Source organism: Microcaecilia unicolor, chromosome 8, assembly GCF_901765095.1.
Source record: "Microcaecilia unicolor chromosome 8, aMicUni1.1, whole genome shotgun sequence".
In the NCBI taxonomy this organism is placed as follows: domain Eukaryota; kingdom Metazoa; phylum Chordata; class Amphibia; order Gymnophiona; family Siphonopidae; genus Microcaecilia; species Microcaecilia unicolor.
Window position 1 is genome coordinate 21671251 of NC_044038.1, and position 20606 is coordinate 21691856.

Sequence of the window (20606 nt, forward strand, 5' to 3'; positions counted from 1 at the left end):
TCCATTCTAGCACTGGTTAAAAATAATGGCCGTGACCCTAGCAATAATCTCAAGATACTACTGCTAGAGGGTCAAACTGCCATAAGCTCTTAAGTAGCAACCTGACCCCTAGTGAGAGTACCTTGAGACTACCACTAGGGGTCACAGTTGCCATTTTGAACCCAGCATGGGCAGGAGTGGTTGGGCATTGCTTCTGACCAACCTCCACTAGATCATCAGGATATCATTCAGTAGTCCGGGAGATTGCAAGGGGTGTCTTTGGGGAGGGGAGGGAATAGGGTATGGTCTTCGTGTATAGGGGTCAGGGTATAGGTCCTTATCAGGGGACAAGATTTGACTGTTGGGGGGGGGGGGTTAGGGGTATCTCCAGGGGGAAGGAGAAGCTGCTTGAGCATCAAGCCTTAGGTTGGTGATTTGATGCTCCTGGGAAGTATAAATAATGCAGTTTGCAAGGTTGAGATACCAAAGCTTAGCGACTGACTCCCACAGTAGACTAAGATGCAATAAAAGCCCAACTTTTCCTACCCTTTACTAACTATCCTCCTAAATTGGTGCTCTAATGAATGTGTGCTAATGAATGCACATTCCTAGAGCTGATGCACTGCATTACAGTTGCAAGAAAGGACCACATGTTTGTAATGACATCTAGCCAGTAACTGTGACTCCCTCTTGCGAGAAGCCAGGGGCAGAAATCTAATTAGAGGTTTTTAAAGTGGCAAGTTCTTAGGGGTTACACAATGGAAGCTGAATTTCATGCTGGGTTGGGGGAAAAAAAGTGTATTACACCCACTGTATTTATACTAATAGGTGATGCTTTATCTTGTCTTTCTCAGAACATATGTAACTCAGCAATTCAGTACTCGGAAGCAATTAAGCGAAAAGTTGACAGAGGTCAGCAGGCTTTGGGACAAGCCGTTGTGACGGAACAAGTGAGTTCAAAAATCCAAATACCCCGATGTAGTTCTTTGCTCCTACTGCAATTCACTCCTTATAGGAAGAGAAATGGATTCCCTGCTTCTTGCCCCTTCCTGAACATAGATTCAACCCAACACTGTCAACAATTCTCCACAAGTACAGTGAGAGGGTTGTCTAAATGTGTTGCACAACTCACTCTTATAAAAGACCTCAGTTGTGACTCGTTTCACATAGAGACTCTTGCCCTATGACTCACCGACCTCACCATCGGCCTTAAGATTTTGCAGCTCATTTAAATCAAATTCTAAGTAACATAAATGAACTTATCTTCACCAACCTCTCTCCTCTTGCTCCCTGACGATCGCGACCCTCATTTCTTGCAGTGTAAGACCCCATTCTGCATCGAACAAGTAAGTGTCTCGGAGAGATTCAGGGCATGTCCTCTTACTATGCCGCCATCTTGGATTCCTCTAAATGAACTTATCTTAATAACGGTATCTGCAGCCAGTATGGGGCATGTGCCGCCGAAGGCTGCTTCAGGACTGAATTTGTCATGCTTCTTTCAAACATTCAATGATTTTGTTTCACTTTGGTATTCTGTAAGCCACATTGAACCAAATGTGGGATATAAAAACAAATACATGAAAAAAATGAAATGAATTCAGTCTGAGAGGACCATATCCTGCAGAAGCCTTCAGCAAAACATGGCCCATATTGGTTGCACGTCCCATTATTAAGAAAGGTGCATTTTTGTTGCTTAGAATTTCATTTAAATGAGCGGCAAAAGTTTAAGACCAACGACGAGGTCGGTGAGTCATAGGGCAAATGTCTCTACGTGAAACGAGCCACCACTGAGGTCTTTTATAAGATTGAAATGTGCAACACATTTAGGCAACCCTCTCACTGTATTTGTGGAGAATTGTTGACAGCGTTTGGTTTAAATTTAAAACAAATCGGAGAAAATTTTTCTTCACCCAATGTATAATTAAACTCTGGAATTCATTGCCGGAGAAAGTGGTGAAGGCAGTTAGCTTAGCAGAGTTTAAAAAGGGGTTGGATGGTTTCCTAAAGGACAAGTCCATAAACCACTACTAAATGGACTTGGGATAAATCCACAATTCCGGGAATAACATGTATAGAATGTTTGTACGTTTGGGAAGCTTGCCAGGTGCCCTTGGCCTGGATTGGCCGCTGTCGTGGACAGGATGCTGGGCTCGATGGACCCTTGGTCTTTTCCCAGTATAGCATTACTTATGTACTTATGTACTATATAATCTATGTTCAGTTACTTGACCCCCACTATTGAGATATATTGGACCTTGTAGGTGATTTATCTTGCCCCTTCCTAGCAGCCAATTAAAAGAAGAACTTGAATTTGGGGTTACAGACTGAAGGGGATTTCCCAGTGCTGACTCCATAGATGTTCGTGAATCTCATTGCTTACTAGGGCTCTGTCATAGTATGCAGAGTTCTCTATTCCAGTGAGCCCTCAGAAAGTCTAGGGCAGCCCGAAAGACTGAATTATATTATGGATTATAATATTAAGGAGAAAGGATCCATGCTGAAGTGGGAAAAAAAGGTCTGTCCTTGGATACTCCATACCTTTTTTTCCCACTTGTATACTGTTTATTGTAAGCAACATTGAACTCAGACTTGTTTGGGATAATGTGGGATATAAATGTCACAAATAAATAAATTGCAAACAAATTGAACTGAACAGTAGGTAAGGTTTCCTTTATCCACAATCTTCCTAATTTTATAAAGTTTGGTGCCCAACTTCACACTTAGCATGAAGCATAAGCAACATAGATTAAGGTCAATTATGCACATAATTTAATGGTTTAATGAGATGCCAATTGGCTTTAATAACCAATAATTGCCAATTATTGGTGTTAATTGGCTCTAATTGGTAGTTACAACATAAGAATAGCCATAGTGGGTCAGACCAATGGTCCATCTAGCCCAATATCCTGTTTTCAACAGTGGCCAATCCAGGTCACAAGTACCTGGTAGAACTCAAACAGTAGCAAGATTACAGAATCCCAAACAGTAGCAAGATTCCAGAATTCCAGATAGTAGCAACATACCATGCTACCAATCCCAGGGCACACAGTGGCTTCCCCATGTCCATCTCAATAGCAGACTATAGACTTTTTCTCTAGAAACTTCTCCAAACCTTTTTTAAACCCAGATATGCTAATCACTGTTACCACATCCTCCAGCAAAAAAAATATTTCCTCCTTTTTGTTTTAAAAGTGTTTCCATGTTACTTCATTGAGTGTCCCCTAGTCTTTGTACTTTTGGAATCAGTAAAAATTCAATTTACTTCTACTCGTTGTACACCACTCAGGATTTTGTAGACCTCAATCATATCTCCCCTCATCCGGTCTCTTTTCCAAGTTGAAGAGTCCTAACCTCTTTAGCCTTTCCTCATACGAGAGGAGTTCCATCCCCTTTATCATTTTGGTCGCTCTTCTTTGAAACTTTTCTGATTCCGCTATATCTTTTTTGAGCTATGGCGACCAGAACTGAACGCAATACTCAAGGTGCGGTTGCACCCATGGAGTGATGCAGAGGCATTATAGTATTTTTGGTCTTATTAAATGTTAAGTAGTAGTAGTAGTAGTATTCGCCATCCCTTTCCTAATAATTCCTAGCATCCTGTTTGCTTTTTTGGCCACCGCTGCACACTGAGCAGAGGAATTCAGCGTATTATCTACAATGACACTTAGATCTTTTTCTTGAGTGATGACCCCCAAGGTGAACCCTAGTATGATTTGGATTTTTAGTCAGTATTCTATAAATTGGGTTTGCAGTTTCTACAGTGCACAACTACAAGGGGTCATGGACCTGGGAGGGGCATGGGCAGGTCATGGGCATTCTTAGGAGGTATTGGGCATGAGTATAGAATTATATTAGTTACATGTCTTACTGTCTACAGCTAGGCACAAGTATTTACACCTGCCTTTTGGCTTGCTTAAGTGCTTGCACCTAAAGTTAAGCAAGAAACTGCAGACTTACGCTAGTATTTTCTAATGTCAGTTCCAGGCGAATTGATGTGCATTATTGACACCCTTTCTTGAATTTACCCCAATCTGATTATCATATGTCAGAGTGCAAGAAACTCTATCCTAGTAGTATCAGCCCTTATATCGAGCATAAAACTTTGCTGCATGTTAGGGGTTGGAATCATGTGCTGAATTAGCGGGGAAGCTGTGAAGAGGCGTGCTGGACATAGAAAACTGCAGTGGGAGTTCAGAGGGTATTCTCCTGCTAAGCCCACGCAATAAAATGGGATCATTAAGGACGATGTACTAATATTCCGTGTCAGGCAGAAATGGTTCCTGAGAGAAGCCGAAAAACCTTAAAAAAGGAAGAATGGCACAGCTAATATCCTGCTTTGCAAGAACACTGGACGTACTCCGTACCTCTCACGGTGAGAGAATTAATTGGTTTATGTTCAGATCTGACAGTTACTTGGATGTGATATGATGAAAAGAAGCATGAGACATCAATTGAAAATAAATACGATCTGCATAGAAACAACTTTTGAAGCCAGAGGGCTACATAGGCAGCAATTGTACCCCCTAGGAACAAGTCCCACTGTAGTGACGCTTACTGGTTAGCCCATGGAAACCATCAAAGGAATAGCACTTCAGTGGATGGACCAAAGAAGCATAGAAGCCAGCTCTATGGGTGCTGAGCTCTCCCAATATTTAGGAAGCTCCTCCATTGTTTCCAGGGAGGGGTGATCTGTGCTGTGTTTGGCACCAGGGGCGTAGCCAGACACCCAATTTTGGGTGGGCCTGGGCCAAAGATGGGTGGGCAGAAGAACTCCACCCTGTCCCACAAGTGATTTGGTCCCACTCTCTCTCACCTGCATGCCATATGGTCTCTCAAACATCCCCCCTCCCCTGCATACCTTTTAAATAGCAGATTTTCAATGGCAGCAAGCAGCAACTAATACACACTGCTCATGTTGGCCCCACAGCCTTCCCTCTGAGGCAACATCCTATTTCCGCATAATCGGGAATACATCAGAGGGAAGGCTGTGGGGCCGGTGCAAACAGTATGTATCTGTTGCTTCTCGCTGCAGGCGATGATCTGCTATTTACAAGGTATGCAGGAGGGACAGTTGGGAGTTTTCGGCTGGTGGGGCTTGGGGATCCCTGCCAGCCACATCATAGGTGTGCTGCTACTGGGTGGGCCTGAGATCAAAGTGGGTGGGCCTGGGCCCACTCAGGCCCACCCCTGGCTACGCCACTGTTTGGTATACCCAAATATTCACACCTATGTAAAGAAGGGGAGACTAACAGAAAAGAGGGAGAACCTGGTTGGCTGTCTGTGGAAACTCACGGTACCCTAACCTCAGGAGTCCAAAAATGTCTACTCAGGCCCAACAGTTAGAACTTGACTTGTATGTGCAACAATTGTCTCTTGCTTAAAAACCTGTTTTTCTACCCATAGCTCTGCATTACCTTGAACAATATAGAGTATGTACGAAAATTCCTTTCAACCATACTGAAGGACTTGGATTGGAAGTCCTTGGAGGAATCTTGTGGACCTGATGGCAAACAACAGATGCAAAAAGCACTGAACACCCAGCTGCTAAACATTGATTTAGATATGCAGAGAGAAACTAAGAACATAATATCACACCTGACAGAAAAGGTACTTGCAAAGGAAATCTCGATTCTTCACACCAAATATATATAATATTTTTGTTTCTGTTTTTCTGGAGATTAGATTGCAGGGTTAATGAAACAATGTGAAGAACTGCAAATACTTAACTGTAATTTATCAAATAGTATCCATCATAAAAGCCTTCTGACTGACCTTCCCGCCTATGCAGAAACAGGAAGTTACGTCAGACAGAAGGCTCTGATGTCATCATGAGCATTATGTTGTGAATCATTACCGGCAACCTCTAAAACAGAAAGACAGCTTTGAAAAGATATGGAGGCTGGGGTAGAGAGAGGGAGGGATGCTATCGGGCGTTAAAGAAAGAGCAAAAGGGACAGAAGACTAACTGCGAGGGGGGAGGAAGAAGGAAGTCATCAGTGGTGATGTCACTTCCTGAGTCCAAAGAAGTGCCAGAATGCTGTTCCGCTCCTCTCTGGCACAAATTAAGCCCTGTATATAAATCACACAAAAACAAAAGTTAAACATAAACAGCGATCACCAAGTCCAAATATAATATGTCACAGTTCAAAAAGACCAGAGCACAGTCATCAGAGGTCCAAGTTCCCAGGCACATAGCATGCCCCCAACTTGAATTAGTATATAGACTTGGGAAACATATTAAATTAACTCGTTCCCCAATCAGAGGTGGAACTCTCAAAGCTTATTGTGCTTACAATGTTTGATTTAGACTGGTTGTAGCCGGTGTAGAATGTCTGTTATTCAGTGTCTAATGCACAAAGAGGTTCTGCGTCACTTTTACCATTCGTGGTAGCAGCTACCGCTAATCCTATACAATGTATTTCAATGAGCTCATTAGTATTAAAATGAGCATTCCTTGCAATGCACAGAAATGAGTGTCTACCTTTAACATTCAAAATGTTCGGAGCTGTCGTTGCATGAGGGTGACTTCTCTGTGGAGCCGTCTGCTTGCATTTTTTTTGAATAGCGTCTGCACGTGTGTATTAAATGTGCCATGTACGTGTATTACTATATGTGTGTGTTCTGCACATAACAGTAGTGTTAAAAAGTTGTCATGGAACATTCATTAATAGTGTCGGCACGTGTGTGTGAAATATGCAATGTACGTATATTACATGTGTGTGTGTGTGTCCCATATGTAACAGCACTATTAAAAAGTTGGTCTGGAACCCCCAAAAAAGAAAAAATCTTTATTTGACATCGTCAGTGGATGCATGTCTATAATGCGGTTGTGGCCTTTTTTCAGTGGGCATGTATATAACATCAATGCTTACCGTGAGACTGTTCTATGCATGTGTTAAGCGCTTTCCCTACTGAGCTGCTTGCAGAATTTCCACACATCTCATTTGCATGTGATTTCATTTAAGCATCAATTGCTGTTTCCAAAATCGGTACGTTCAACCGCGGATATAGACGCATGTGGTATTTAATGGCGACACTTGACCATCTGGCCCTCACTTCCAATCCACCAAACAAATCATCATCCACCTGCCCAATTGAAAACACAAACCCTGTTCCTTCCTACCTCTCAGTCACCAAGACAAATGATCGCTCTTCCCATGATTCCCAATCCCACCCCCAAGAATATTTGCTAAATGCTTCCAGTCGAGACCATAAATAGTCATATTGGCATGCAAAGCAAGTTGCACAAAACATGGCCTCAGCTATCACCTTAATCCTGACTCTCTGCACACTTCTGCTTTAAACTGAAGCAGGGCCACCGAAAGAAGGGGTAGGGGGGCAAGGTTCTCCAAGCCCAGCCTCCAAGTGGGGGTCAGCAGGGCTTCTGGAGGCAGGCAGAAGGTTCTGCTCCCTCGGTCTGTCTCTCTCCTGCTCCTGTGTGTCGGGACTGGGTGATTGTGTTAACACGATAAATCGGTCCCAGCACACAGGAGCAGGAGAGTAACAGACCAAGAGAGGAGCATACACAGGAAGGTAAGGGGGGGAGCAGCCTGAGTGGGGGGAGGGGAAGGCGGGCCGTGGCTGAGTGTAAGTCCCAGGCCTGGCTTTGCCTCTCATCAGCCCTGAATTGAAGTGGGAGGGGCAGTTGAGGGTGTGCCTTCCCCTCAAACACTGAAATACTAAGTTACAGTCCTGAGGCATCCACAGGACTGTGTCGAAAGATGGGCGCCCTTCTCTTTTGAAAATAAGCCTGATAGTGATGGTACAGGGGGTGGGGGGGGGGGGGAGCTGTTGTTAGTTTTTTTGTTTGGTTTGGGTTTTTTGCTGTTAAATATTCTATTTGCATTCTTAAGAGAACAGTAGTGTTCTGCTGTTGAATTCAGAGCTGCTCCAAATATAGTAAGTTTTTTTACCTTGATAAATATGACCCAGGTAATGTTTGCTTTGCTGAGTTGTGCTTACTGGTGACCTACAATTAAAAAATCGCAATATGTGCTGAACTTCAGTGACTTCCATTGTCTTGTTATTGCTTTTGCAAACAGATGATTGGGGATATAAAAAAATATATACAGCACATAAGCCTCTCACCTGATTCCATACAGAATGATGATGTAAGTAACTTATTTAATATTACCACATGTAAGTGAACAATAAATTAAGTGAGTAGACAGTGGTCTGCCTTGTGATGTAATAGTGCGCAGTGTAAATCTATTGAAAAGACTCAAACTAGAGTGGTGGTTGGGAGGCAGGGATAGTGCTGGGCAGACTTATACGGTCTGTGCCAGAGCCGGTGGCGGGAGGCGGGGCTGGTGGTTGGGAGGCGGGGATAGTGCTAGGCAGACTTATATGGTCTGTGCCAGAGCCGGTGGCGGGAGGCAGGGCTGGTGGTTGGGAGGCGGGGATAGTGCTGGGCAGACTTATACGGTCTGTGCCAGAGCCGGTGGCGGGAGGCGAGGCTGGTGGTTGGGAGGCGGGGATAGTGCTGGGCAGACTTATACGGTCTGTGCCCTGAAAAAGACAGATACAAATCAAGGTAAGGTATACAACAAAAAGTAGCACATATGAGTTATCTTGTTGGGCAGGCTGGATGGACCGTGCAGGTCTTTTCCTGCCGTCATCTACTATGTTACTATGTAGACAAATGGCATACTGCGCCTAGGTTTATATCTGTCATTATTTTTAGAACTAGGCTGAAAGCATGTGCCGACAAATTGTGATCTAAACAATGCCCCAGATCCAGGGATTTTCACACAAACTTTGAGATGCACTGCCTATGATATTTTTTCTCATGATGAGAAATATATATATGATTTTTGAAATTTGAGAGGTATGCAAGAAAAAAACTGCGGCTGTTTTATATATGCAGGATAACAAAGTCACACTGGTTGATAGCTTGATATGGAAATACAAGTGTAAAAATAGGATAAGTATCGACAGTGTTAAAAAAAAACTATTAGAAATATTGCTATTAAGTGATTGACACTATTTTTCTACAACATTCAACTCAGGAGCATAACAGAGATTGGGTGGCAGAGCCGGTGGGGGGAGGCGGGGCTGGTGGTTGGGAGGCGGGGATAGTGCTGGCCAGACTTATACGGTCTGTGCCAGAGCCGGTGGCGGGAGGCGGGGCTGGTGGTTGGGAGGCGGGGATAGTGCTGGGCAGACTTCTACGGTCTGTGCCAGAGCCGGTGGCGGGAGGCGGGGCTGGTGGTTGGGAGGCGGGGCTAGTGCTGGGCAGACTTCTACGGTCTGTGCCAGAGCCGGTGGTGGGAGGCGGGACTGGTGGTTGGGAGGCGGGGCTAGTGCTGGGCAGACTTCTACGGTCTGTGCCAGAGCCGGTGGTGGGAGGCGGGACGGGTGGTTGGGAGGCGGGGCTAGTGCTGGGCAGACTTCTACGGTCTGTGCCAGAGCCGGTGGTGGGAGGCGGGACTGGTGGTTGGGAGGCGGGGCTAGTGCTGGGCAGACTTCTACGGTCTGTGCCAGAGCCGGTGGTGGGAGGCGGGACTGGTGGTTGGGAGGCGGGGATAGTGCTGGGCAGACTTATACGGTCTGTGCCCTGACAATGGCAGATACAAATCAAGGTAAGGTATACACAAAAAGTAGCACACGTGAAATTATCTTGTTGGGCAGACTGGATGGACCGTGCAGGTCTTTTTCTGCCGTCATTTACTATGCTACTATGTATATGTTACTATTCAGGGAAGCGGCAATTTTGTTTCAGCTGCTGCTAGTGCTGTGGGCAATACTGGTGATGATAGTCACAAAAACGTATCACACTTTTTCTTGACATTTCTGTTACTAACTGCATGGATTTATTGAATGCCTCCTTATAGGTCGATAAGAGACACATGGCTGCAGTGGTCATTCTAAGTAGTGTTTTCAGCTCATATAAAATGAAAGCTGTAGTAAATAAATCACTATTACCTTGTCTTTGGCCTTAGGCTGTTTCTCCTTTGATGAAGTATCTTGATGACAAATTAATTACACTGAGTGAATCATTAGTTAAGGAAAATCTGTACAGGTAAGTACACTTTTCAGTTTGTATTATAAAATCAGATTAGTCAAATATTGTCAGGTTTTACTGAGTAGATACATAAGCATTTAGAATAACTGGATAAGAACATATTCATTTTTGGAATGACATCTTTATACTGAATTTGAGTAGTCTTGGATTCTCAGTGAACTGTCGCTAGCCCAGGGGCGTAGCCAGACATCCAATTTTGGGTGGGCCTAGGCCTAAGATGGGTGGGCAGAACTCCACCCTGTCCCAGAAGTGATTTTTGTCTCTCCCTTTCTCGCCTGCATGCCATATGGTCTCTCAAACATCCCCCCTCTCCCGCATACCTTTTAAGTAGCAGATTTTCACCGGCAGCGACCAGCAACTAATACACACAGCTCATGTTGGTCCCACAGCCTTCCTTCTGATGCAACTTCCTGTTTCTGCATAGGGGGAAGGCTGTGGGGTTGGTGCGAACACTACGTATCAGTCGCTGCTTGCTGCAGGTGAAGATCTGCTATTTACAAGGTATGCAGGAGGGGCAGTTGTTAGGAGTTCTTGGCTGGTGGGGCTTGGGGATCCCTGCCAGTCACATCATAGGTGTGCTGCTACTGGCTGGGCTTGAGCACAAAGTGGGTGGGCCTGGGCCCACCCTTGGCTACCCCACTGCACTAGCCACATGGAAAATCTTGCCCCAGATATTGTTACCAGGAGTATAGATACCATTGATCGAACCTGGCAAAATACCCAGGGCCGCCCAATGGTAAGAGCAGGGCTTTTTTTGAGGGGGTACTTGGGGGTACTGAGTACCGGCACCTTTTCCATTGTCTGCTAAAATTTTAACCCATGGACCCCAAATTTCAATGAAAGAGCTCAGGCTCTACATACCAATTCTGCCTTGTCATAGATTCTGTGACTGGTTACAGGGGACCTGGCTATTATAGGGTGGGCCCCCACAGTGATCACCTCACCCTTGAAGGGTGGCCTAGCATTTGAGTACCAGCACCTTTTTACTAGAAAAAATGCACTGGGTAAGAGTCACTTGAAATTACAACCCCCCCCATTCCTTCCTCTTCCTCCTTCCCTCCCCTTTGGCATCTCTACACTCTCTCACCTTTCACCCACACGGTCCAGCATCTGCCTACACCACCCCCTGCTGGTCCTCCAAATGCTGATGGGTCCTTTACCATGTCCCGCCCACAGGGTGGGGTGGGGAGGTATGGGTCTGGGTCCACCACTACTCCAGGGACCTGCATGCTGCTGTAATGGACCTGAGTATAACATCTGGTCATTTAAGGCACTTTTCTGTGGCTTATTAGTTAATAAAACAGGTCTAGACCAAAACGTCTGGGTGTTCCTAGCAGGTCAATGTCCAAGTGCTAGGGCCACCCGGATCCCACCCTTAACATGCCTCTGACATGCCCCCTTCTGATATGAATTGCACTTCTGATAGATTTAATAGAAAAACATCTAAAAATTGGTGTCAAAAATACCAGTTTGGATGTTTTTGTGAGAAAAACATCCCAATGCAGATATATCCCACTTTTTGGATGTTTTTCTCTTGTGAAAATGAGCCCCTCAGGCATTACAACTTACACCAGCCATTGACCTGACATAAGTGGTCTTGCCTAAGGTTAGATGTACCTCAGTGCCATTGCAGAATTAGTGCTAAATATGCCCCACTGTGGTACCTTAGAATTGCCACTGTTTATTTATTATTTAGATTTTGCTCACACCTTTTTCAGTAGTAGCTCAAGGTGAGTTACATTCAGGTACTCTGGATATTTCTGTGTCCCAGGTGGGCTCACAATCTAAGTTTGTACCTGAGGCAATGGAGGATTAAGTGGGATTTGAACTAGCCACCTCTGGATTGCAAGACCAGTGCTCTAACCACTAGGCCACTCCTCCACTGTTGTGCTTAATATAAGAAAGCAAGATGCATGCAATCCATTTTTGTTAGATGACGTAAAGATTCATGTATTTTTTTCCCCTTTTCTCCTTAGGGTACTTGAAGCTCTCTGGTGGTTATTATTAAAATTCATCATTGATGCCATGGATGCTAATAGGGGTGTTTCTGTGGAATTCTATGGACGATTTTACTATACTCTGGAGGTTAGTAAAAGAGAAGCTCATGGTGCATGCAAGAAATTCTCCCCTGGGGTTGAATTTCTCAAGGTATCTTTCAAGTCACCAGAGGTTTGCTGAAGTTTCCCAGCAACGCCTGCCTATATCTTCCTGGAGTCTCTGCCACATTTGGAGTCTGAGAGCCAGTGACGATCCTAGGTCGGCTGCCACCCGGGGCGGATCGCCGATGCGCAGCCCCCCCCCTCGGGTGCAGCACGACCACCACCCCTGGCACAGTGACATCCCCCCCCCCCCCCCCCCCCGGTGCACGGCTCTCGGCTCCACTGGCTCCCTCTGTCCCAGAACAGGAAGTTCCGGGGCAGAGGGAGCAGGGAACCAACGGAGCCGACAGGCGCGCGGCTGCTCTCTGCACCCCTCCAGCGGCGTGCACCCGGGGCAGACCGCCCCCACCGCCCCGCTCTTGGTACGCCACTGCTGAGAGCCAATCTAACCACCGTTCCCTCTAAGGGATACAAATGCACAGCCAAATAGGGTTTCTCCAGCAGCAGTGCACACTGTACCTTCAATCACAGATGATCCGGAGCCAGAAAAAGAGGGAAGGAGCAGTGAGAGCCTGTGGTGCTTTCTCCGTCACCCCTCTTGGGCTGTTGCAAGCAGGTTCAAAGGCGGCAGTTTCTGTAGCAGTGGTTTTCAACCCAGTTCTCGGGTACCACCTGGTCAGTTAGGTTTTCAGGATATCCAAAATGAATATGCACTTCCTCCACTGTATGCAAATATCTCTCGTGCATATTCATTGTGGGTATCCTGAGAACCCAAATGGCCAGGTGGCCCCTGAGGAATGGGTTGAAACCTATAGGCTGAGATGCAAAAGTCTTCTCACCCTTGTACATTTTTCACATTTTGCAGTCTAAAAAGTACAGTTCAAAATGCATTAAAGTCGGAGTTTGTTTTAATGATCTACCCAACCTGCTCTAGACTTTCAGTGTCAAAGAACTATTCTACTACTACTACTACTACTTAGCATTTCTATAGCGCTGCCAGGGTTACGCAGCGCTGTACAAGTTTAAACATGGGGAAGGACAGTCCCTGCTCAAGAGAGCTTACAATCTAAAGGTAAAAACTATGTAGTCAGTGTAGGTATCAGGAATGGGGAAGGTGGTTAGGCGCCAAAAGCGAGGGAGAAGAGATGGGCCTTGAGTAAGGACTTGAAAATGGGCAGGGAGGGCGCATGGCGTATGGGCTCAGGAAGTCTGTTCCAGGCATAAGGTGATGCGAGGCAGAAGGGGCGGAGTCTGGAGTTAGCGGTGGTGGAGAAGGGTACAGAAAGGAGTGATTTGTCCTGAGAGCGGAGGTTACGGGTGGGAACATATGGGGAGAGGAGGGTAGAGAGGTAATGGGGGGCTGCAGATTGAGTGCACTTGAAGGTCAATAGGAGAAGCTTGAACTGTATACGGTAGCGGATCGGGAGCCAGTGAAGCGACTTGAGGAGAGGGGTGATATGAGAGTATCGGTTCACACGGTAGATAACACGTGCGGCGGAATTTTGGACAGATTGAAGGGGGGATAGGTGGCTAAGCGGGAGGCCAGCGAGGAGAAGGTTGCAATAGGCAAGATGAGAGGTAACGAGCGAGTGGACGAGGGTTTGGGTGGTCTGTTCTAAAAGTAATTAACCAAATGATCTTGGTTGCAAACATCTTCACACCCCTTCACTCAGTACTAGCTCCTTTTGGAGCAATAACAGCCAGGAGTCATTTTGAATAAGTATCAGTTTCTTGATAATTCTTGGCAGAATAGCTCAAGCTCTTCCAGGCTGGCTGGGGATAGTCTGTAGACTGCAGTTTTTGAGTCTTGCCACAGATTTTCTATTGGATTCAGGCCTGGAGTTTGATGGGGGGGGGGGGGGGGGGGGGGGTTACTCAAGAAAATTCACTTTTTGCTGAGCTGCTGCATTGTTGCTTTTACTTTGTGCTAAGGATCATTGTTCTACTGAAAGGTGAATCTTCTCCCCACTCCCATATTGGAACAGGTTTTCCTCCAGGGTCCTCTAGTACTTTGCACTATCCATCTTTCCCTTGATCTTCACAAGCCCCTCAACCCCCCCCCCCCCCCCACACACACACACTTCTGCAAAGCATCCCATCACTGTAATGCTGCCACCACCATTATTTACTGTAGCAGGCAGTGGCGTAGCAGGGGGGGGGGCTGCCACCCGGGGCGGGGCGGTTCGCCGTTGCACCCCCCCGATGCAGCACGATGACATTCCCCCCTCGGTGCATCGACACCCCCCGACCAGCTCCTGCACCCTACCTTTAAAAAGAACGTCGGAATCCAAGGCGAGGCGCAGCCCCTCGCGCCTGCCCTGCACGTAAAAGAAATGTGGACCGTCAGGCCTTCTCTCGCTCTGTCTGTCCCGCCCTTGCGGAAATAGGAAGTTGTGTCAGCGGAGGGCGGGACAGATAGAGCGAGGGAAGGCACGACGGTCCACATTTCTTTTAGGGCAGGCGCGAGACGCTGCGCCTCGCCTTGGATTCCGATATTCTTTTTAAAGGTAGGGTGCGGGAGCTGGTTGGGGGGGGGTGTTGACACGCCGAGGGGGGGAGCTGGCAGGGAGCACCCCCCCCCCCCGAGCTGACACCCGGGGTGGACTGCCCCTCCCGCCCTCCCCTTGCTACGCCACTGGTAGCAGGTCGCTTTTGTTTTATGCTATACATTACTTAGCATTAAGACCAACACATTTCAATTTGGTCTCATCAGACTTCAGCACCTTCTCCTATATGTGTGCAGTGCCCTATAAGATTTTCTTCTCAATACGGTGCAGTATCTCAATGCTGTGATAGTACTTTACTGTTTCTGAGCAATAAGTGTGAGCAATAAACGTAAAAAAAAATAATTTCATCCATTCTGTCCTGATTTTAAGGGGATTATTTTCTTTCTACAGGCACTTGTTGAATTCTTCCACGCAGAAGGACAAGGTCTGCCTCTTGATACCCTACGCAATGGGGATTACAAAGTAACTATAATTTTATACCTCTATAAATTGAACTTGATACATTTGTATCTTGTAGCAAAATTCCATCACTGTTTCTCAAACTCTGTGCGCAACCACACACTAAGGGGTTCATAAATGTTGAAATTCAACAAAAAGATTTGAACAGACTATGTTGGTAATTACAAAAAAAAAGAAAAAAAAAGGAAAGCTGACATTTGACACTGCAGAGTAATTTTAAGAACATAAGAATAGCCATACTGGGTCAGACCCAGTGGCGTTCCTAGCGTCGATGACACCCGGGGTGGATCGCCGATAGGCCCCCCCCCCTGGCGAAATCACACACCCCCCAGGTGCACGCCGCTAGGGGGGGGTGCCGCGGCACGCGCCTGTTGGCTGCGAGTTCGAATCGCTACGCTAAATTCTCTCATTCGCTGCAGCTCCCTCCCTCTGCCCCGGAACAGGAGGGAGGCAGCTGCTGTGAACGAGAGAATTTAGCATAGCGATTCAAACTCGCAGCAGACAGGCACGCACCGCGGCACCCCCCCCCCCCCAGCGGCATGCACCCGGGGCAGACCGCCCCCACCCCCTTGGTATGCCACTGATCAGACCAATGGTCCATCTAGCCCAGTATCCTGCTTCCAACACTGGCTAATCCAGGTCACAAATACCAGGCAGAAACCCAGTTAGTAGCAACTAGGGAATTTGAGATGTGTGATAATTAGCTAATTGAAGATGAGAAGTTTGACAGGTTTTAATCCTTTCAAAACTTTTATATACATCTGTGATTTTATTATTTTAGTAGTTTATTCTTTTTTATATATAGGAACGCTGTTAATGTGTGGTATTCTTGTTGTTTCTTGCTTGGTACAGCCAATTGGATGAAATGGCAGGTTAAGAATCATTAAATTGTATTTCCAAGTTCTCTGCATTTAGAATAAACTGCATTGTTGTAGGGCGGAGTCCTGATAGTGGGTTTAGCCTCTGGTTGTGCAATGCTGTACTCCATAATTACAGACCCTCATCTTGCTTTTGTCACTGATTGTACACAGACCTGACCTCTCTGTTATCTCACAATTACAGATATTGGAGGAGGAGTTGAGATTAAACAAATGCTCTACCAGTGAACTTATTGAACAATATTACTTGGACAAACTAAAAGAACAGGTAGATATGTATTTCTAATTTTCTGAAAAGAGTTTAATTGCACTCTCACTGCTGATGATATTGTGAGGGTGCTAACCCTCATAAATGCCACTTCATGAGTATATTTAACTGCAGGCTTTGCAACAGTTTCCAAAGGAAAAGTATAAGCCTATAGTATTTTGAAAAATCCCAGCTTAATGGTAGGCCCACATTGATAACGTCTTCCCATAATTAAAGACGAAATGTCTTTACAAATCAAAATCACAGTTTTATGTAATAAAAGTGAGCCAGGTATAGGACAATCAAGCCATTGTGACATCACTGATGAGGTTGGCTCTTGGGCATTGGTGGAATGAGGCATTATGACATCACAGTATCGGGTCTGGTTACCAGAGACTGACACACTTCAAACTAAGGGCCTATTTTATCAAGCCGCATTAGCAGTTCCTGGTGCGGCAATTCCGACAAAACATTGAATGGGATCCGTTGGCATTGCCGTGCGGCTTGATAAAAGAGGACCTAAGGGAGGAAGTTAGCAACGTGAGTTACTGTTAGCACAAAAGATTGTGGTAAAATAACATGTCTTATTTTATCAGATCATATGTTATGCAATGAGACCTAGTTACGAATAACCTAGTTTAACAGTAAAATAACATGCCTTAATTAGAGTCCAGACTAATAACTTCCTCTGTAAATGAATAAGCACCAGTTCCGCCTTTGCCCATCCTCTAAGCCAGCTTATTATATTGTAAATAGGTGGCTGTTTTGCAAATAAATTTTTAAACACAGGGATAACCACGTTATGTAGTCATCAATTGCTGGCAAACGTATAACACACTATGGAACTCAGGCCCAATCTATATTCAGAACCCTTGAAAAGCACATCAATTATTGAGCAATCCATTTTTTTCCAGAGATCCACAGAACAGGATAAGTACGGAAGAATTAGCATCAAATGTTACTACGAAGCTTCAGAGCAGAGACTCTATGTTGAAATCCTCCATGCAGCCGACCTCATTGCACTGGATGCAAATGGTAATGAAAATTGCAGTAAAAGACATACATGACGTTAAGAAAGTATTGTAATATATTAGTGACATGGGCTATATAAATAGTCAATAGGATGTTCCCAGTCCAGCAGACAGCAAGGCTGCAATATTATGTCTTGAGTTTCATGCTTATACTTTCAGATCCCCAGAACCCCTTCGTTTCATTAAACAGCTGAGGAGGTATTATTTATACCTTACTTAGAGCTTCTGATTTTAAGCTTTAACTGATAACTAGTAAAACTCCCCGATGCAAAACAAAAAAAAGTGTTTATTAGAGAGAGAACCAGAAAAATCACTTCCCCTACTGTTACTCTCCACACCTCCTCTAACCTGCTTTATAGACCCTTTGCCCTATTTCTGTGCCTATGTCTTTTCCATGCTGACAGCACCACAAATACAGAAATGTATGAGAGTGAGTCAGTTGGAAAAAGTACCCAGGAATAATACCTGTGCTGTGAAACCACTGATAAATGCAGACATTTTATATCCTCAAAGAACCCCTAATTAGCTGGAAAATAAAATGCCTAAATTCTTTATTTATAAGCACTTATAAGTAGAAGGCAGAACTATTTTCTATCAGCCACTGCTGTGAAATCACATTCTGACTGTATGTAGTACTGCAGAGGTTAGCTATCACAGAATGATGCTTGCAACATTTTGGAAGATATAGAATATTTGTTGAAACTGTGATAATCCAGTGTCACCTAGTGGTTCAGGGTCAGAAATTACAATTGTTAGTGTTGCATCCCCACCAAGAACCTTTCTTAATGCCCTGTTTTTCTCACAGGTCTTAGTGATCCATTTGTCATTATCGAGCTGTGTCCCCATCATATTTTCCCAATGGCTAAAGGTCAAAGAACACAAGTAAAAGCTAAAACACTGCACCCAGTCTACGACGAGCTTTTCTATTTGTAAGTAAATAAGTAAAGGAATCTTTTCCAGTCTTCGCCCCACGTTTTGAATGGGTGCACCGTTATGAATTTACTACCCACTTGCCTAACGTCACAGGAAATTTGTAATACTGTACGGTACTTCCCCTGCCCCACCTGGCTACTGCTGCATGCAACCTAGCTGGTGAAAATTTCTGAAGAGAGAACACTGCTTTCCTTTGCCTAGAACTTTTCTAAATTCACTATGACTCAAGAAATAATGAGAAAACAATTCAGGAAACGGCCTCTCAGAGCTTATTGCATAAGACCAGCCAGGTGGAAATCTTGATTTTTCTATGAAATTTATTTTTGAGGAAACAAACTTAGTATGACTGTGTGGTCTGAAAAACTCATATGTAACTAGCTCGTTTCTAAAATGTGCTAGTGCATTAGTGAGTGGTAATGCCATTAACATATGTTATTTTACTGCAGTTAAAAAATTAACAAATCTGCATGGAGCTATCTGGAAATAAGAAACTAAGAAATAAGCTCTAAATAGCTCTATAGAGTGACTATGTTAATGTCCATATATTAAACAGTTTTAAATAAAAAGGGCTCAATAGCCCAGGGTACCAACTCAGTGGACACACCTGATAAAGGCTTTTTATCATGGGCCAACAACCCTCTGAAAAAAAAACCTACAGAGTGAAATACTTCAAACAATCTGTAGTAAAAAAAAAACAGAGAAGTTGTAATATTGATGTTAATAATTTAAATATTGGACCATATTGTTAACATAGTCAACAACACTATAAGAGCATAAAGATGACAAAATGTAAATCGGGAGAAAAAAATCCCTTCCGATTTACATTTTGTCATCTTTATGCTCTTATATTGTTGACTATCCAGCTTATTTTCGAAAGTGATAGCCGGCCATCTTCAGACACAAATCGGAAGATGGCCGGCCATCTCCTAAAACCGGCCAAATCGGTATAATCGAAAGCTGATTTTTGGACACACTCGCCGGCATTCCGTCGCGGAGGTGGCTAAACTTCAAGGGGGCGTGTCGGCAGGGTAGTGAAGGCGGGATGTGGGCGTGCTTATGAGATGGCCGGCTTCAGCTGATAATGGAAAAAAGAAAACCGGCGATGACGAGCATTTGGCCGGTTTTACTTGGTCTATTCATTTTTACGACCAAGTCTCAAAAAGATGCCCAAACTGACCAGATGACCACCGGAAGGAATCGGGGATGACCTCCCCATACTCCTCCAGTGGTCACCAACCCCCTCCCACCCAAAAAAAAAAAAAACTTTAAAACATTTCCTTCCTAGGAGGGGAAGCCAGTCGGCCAGCTCGTGAAAAAAAAAAAAAAGGATCTTGCTGATCAGTTATGTTATGACTTACTTGTTCTGGAGTGCTGTATTTTGTGATACTGTTTTGAGAAATGTTCAAGAAAGACTTCATACAAATGAAAAAAGTCCCTGCCGTTCATTTTCCCTTAATAGCCATCTTTTTCTCCAAAAGTGTACTTCTCTTAATGGCCGGCTTTCTTCCCAAACAGGGAAATCAAAACAGGTTTTCATCACAGTTTTTTTAGTAGTAACAATGGGATTTGAACCAGCCACCTCTGCATTACAAGAGCCATGATGCAACCACTTGGCCACAGCTCCACTTACTTGGCTGTCCCTCCCTTTTGATTATACCCCTTCAGGTCTCTCTCAGCCAATCACAGTGCGCTAAGCTGTCTGAGTGGCTAAGAGAGACCTAGAGGGGTATAATCAAAAGGGAGGGACACCCAAGTAAGTGGAGCTGTGGCCAAGTGGTTACATCACTGGTCTTGTAATGCAGAGGTGGCTGGTTCAAATCCCACTGTTACTACAAAAAAAAGCAGTGTGCGAATACTTTTGATTTCCCTGCTCAGGGAGAAAGCCGGCCATTAAGAGAAGTGCACTTCAGAGAGAAAGACGGCTATTAAGGGAAGTGCACGTCAGGGACGGCCATCAAGGGAAAATGCACGGCAGGGACTTTTTTCATTTGTATGACGTCTTTCTTGAACATTTCTCAAAACAGTATCACAAAATACAGCACTCCAGAACAAGTAAGTCATAACATAACTGATCAGCAAGATCTAAACATCCAGAAGTACCAGTGCACTATGAATGCTGGCGTTTGAGATGGCCGGTTCCAGTTTCCATTATCGCTGAAAAACAAACCCGGCGATCTGTGGCATTTGGCCGGCCCCAACCGTATTATCGAAACAAAAGTTGGACGGCCATCTTTTTCAATAATACGGTTCCTGCCAGCTGTTGCGGCGCCGCCAAAATAGATCGCCGGTGATCGATTTCACCAGCGCCATTTGATTATGCCCCTCTATGTTAACAATATGGTCCAATATTTAAATTATTAACATCAATATTACAACCTGTTTTTTTTACTACAGATTATTTGAAGTATTTCACTCTGTAGGTTTTTTTTTTCAGAGGGTTGTTGGCCCA

General features: G+C 44.8%; 1 protein-coding gene across 1 annotated transcript in view; it reads left to right on the forward strand.

Moving 5' to 3' along the window:
• Positions 1-20606, forward strand: part of BAIAP3 (BAI1 associated protein 3) — a 260632-nt gene that overhangs the window by 232852 nt on the left and 7174 nt on the right. Inside the window, exons 24-32 of the mRNA XM_030212396.1 lie at positions 834-929; positions 5383-5586; positions 8022-8090; positions 9921-10000; positions 11980-12088; positions 15000-15071; positions 16131-16214; positions 17108-17228; positions 18030-18153. Coding sequence (XP_030068256.1) covers positions 834-929; positions 5383-5586; positions 8022-8090; positions 9921-10000; positions 11980-12088; positions 15000-15071; positions 16131-16214; positions 17108-17228; positions 18030-18153 — 959 coding nt within the window. The remainder of the gene's footprint in view (positions 1-833; positions 930-5382; positions 5587-8021; positions 8091-9920; positions 10001-11979; positions 12089-14999; positions 15072-16130; positions 16215-17107; positions 17229-18029; positions 18154-20606) is intronic.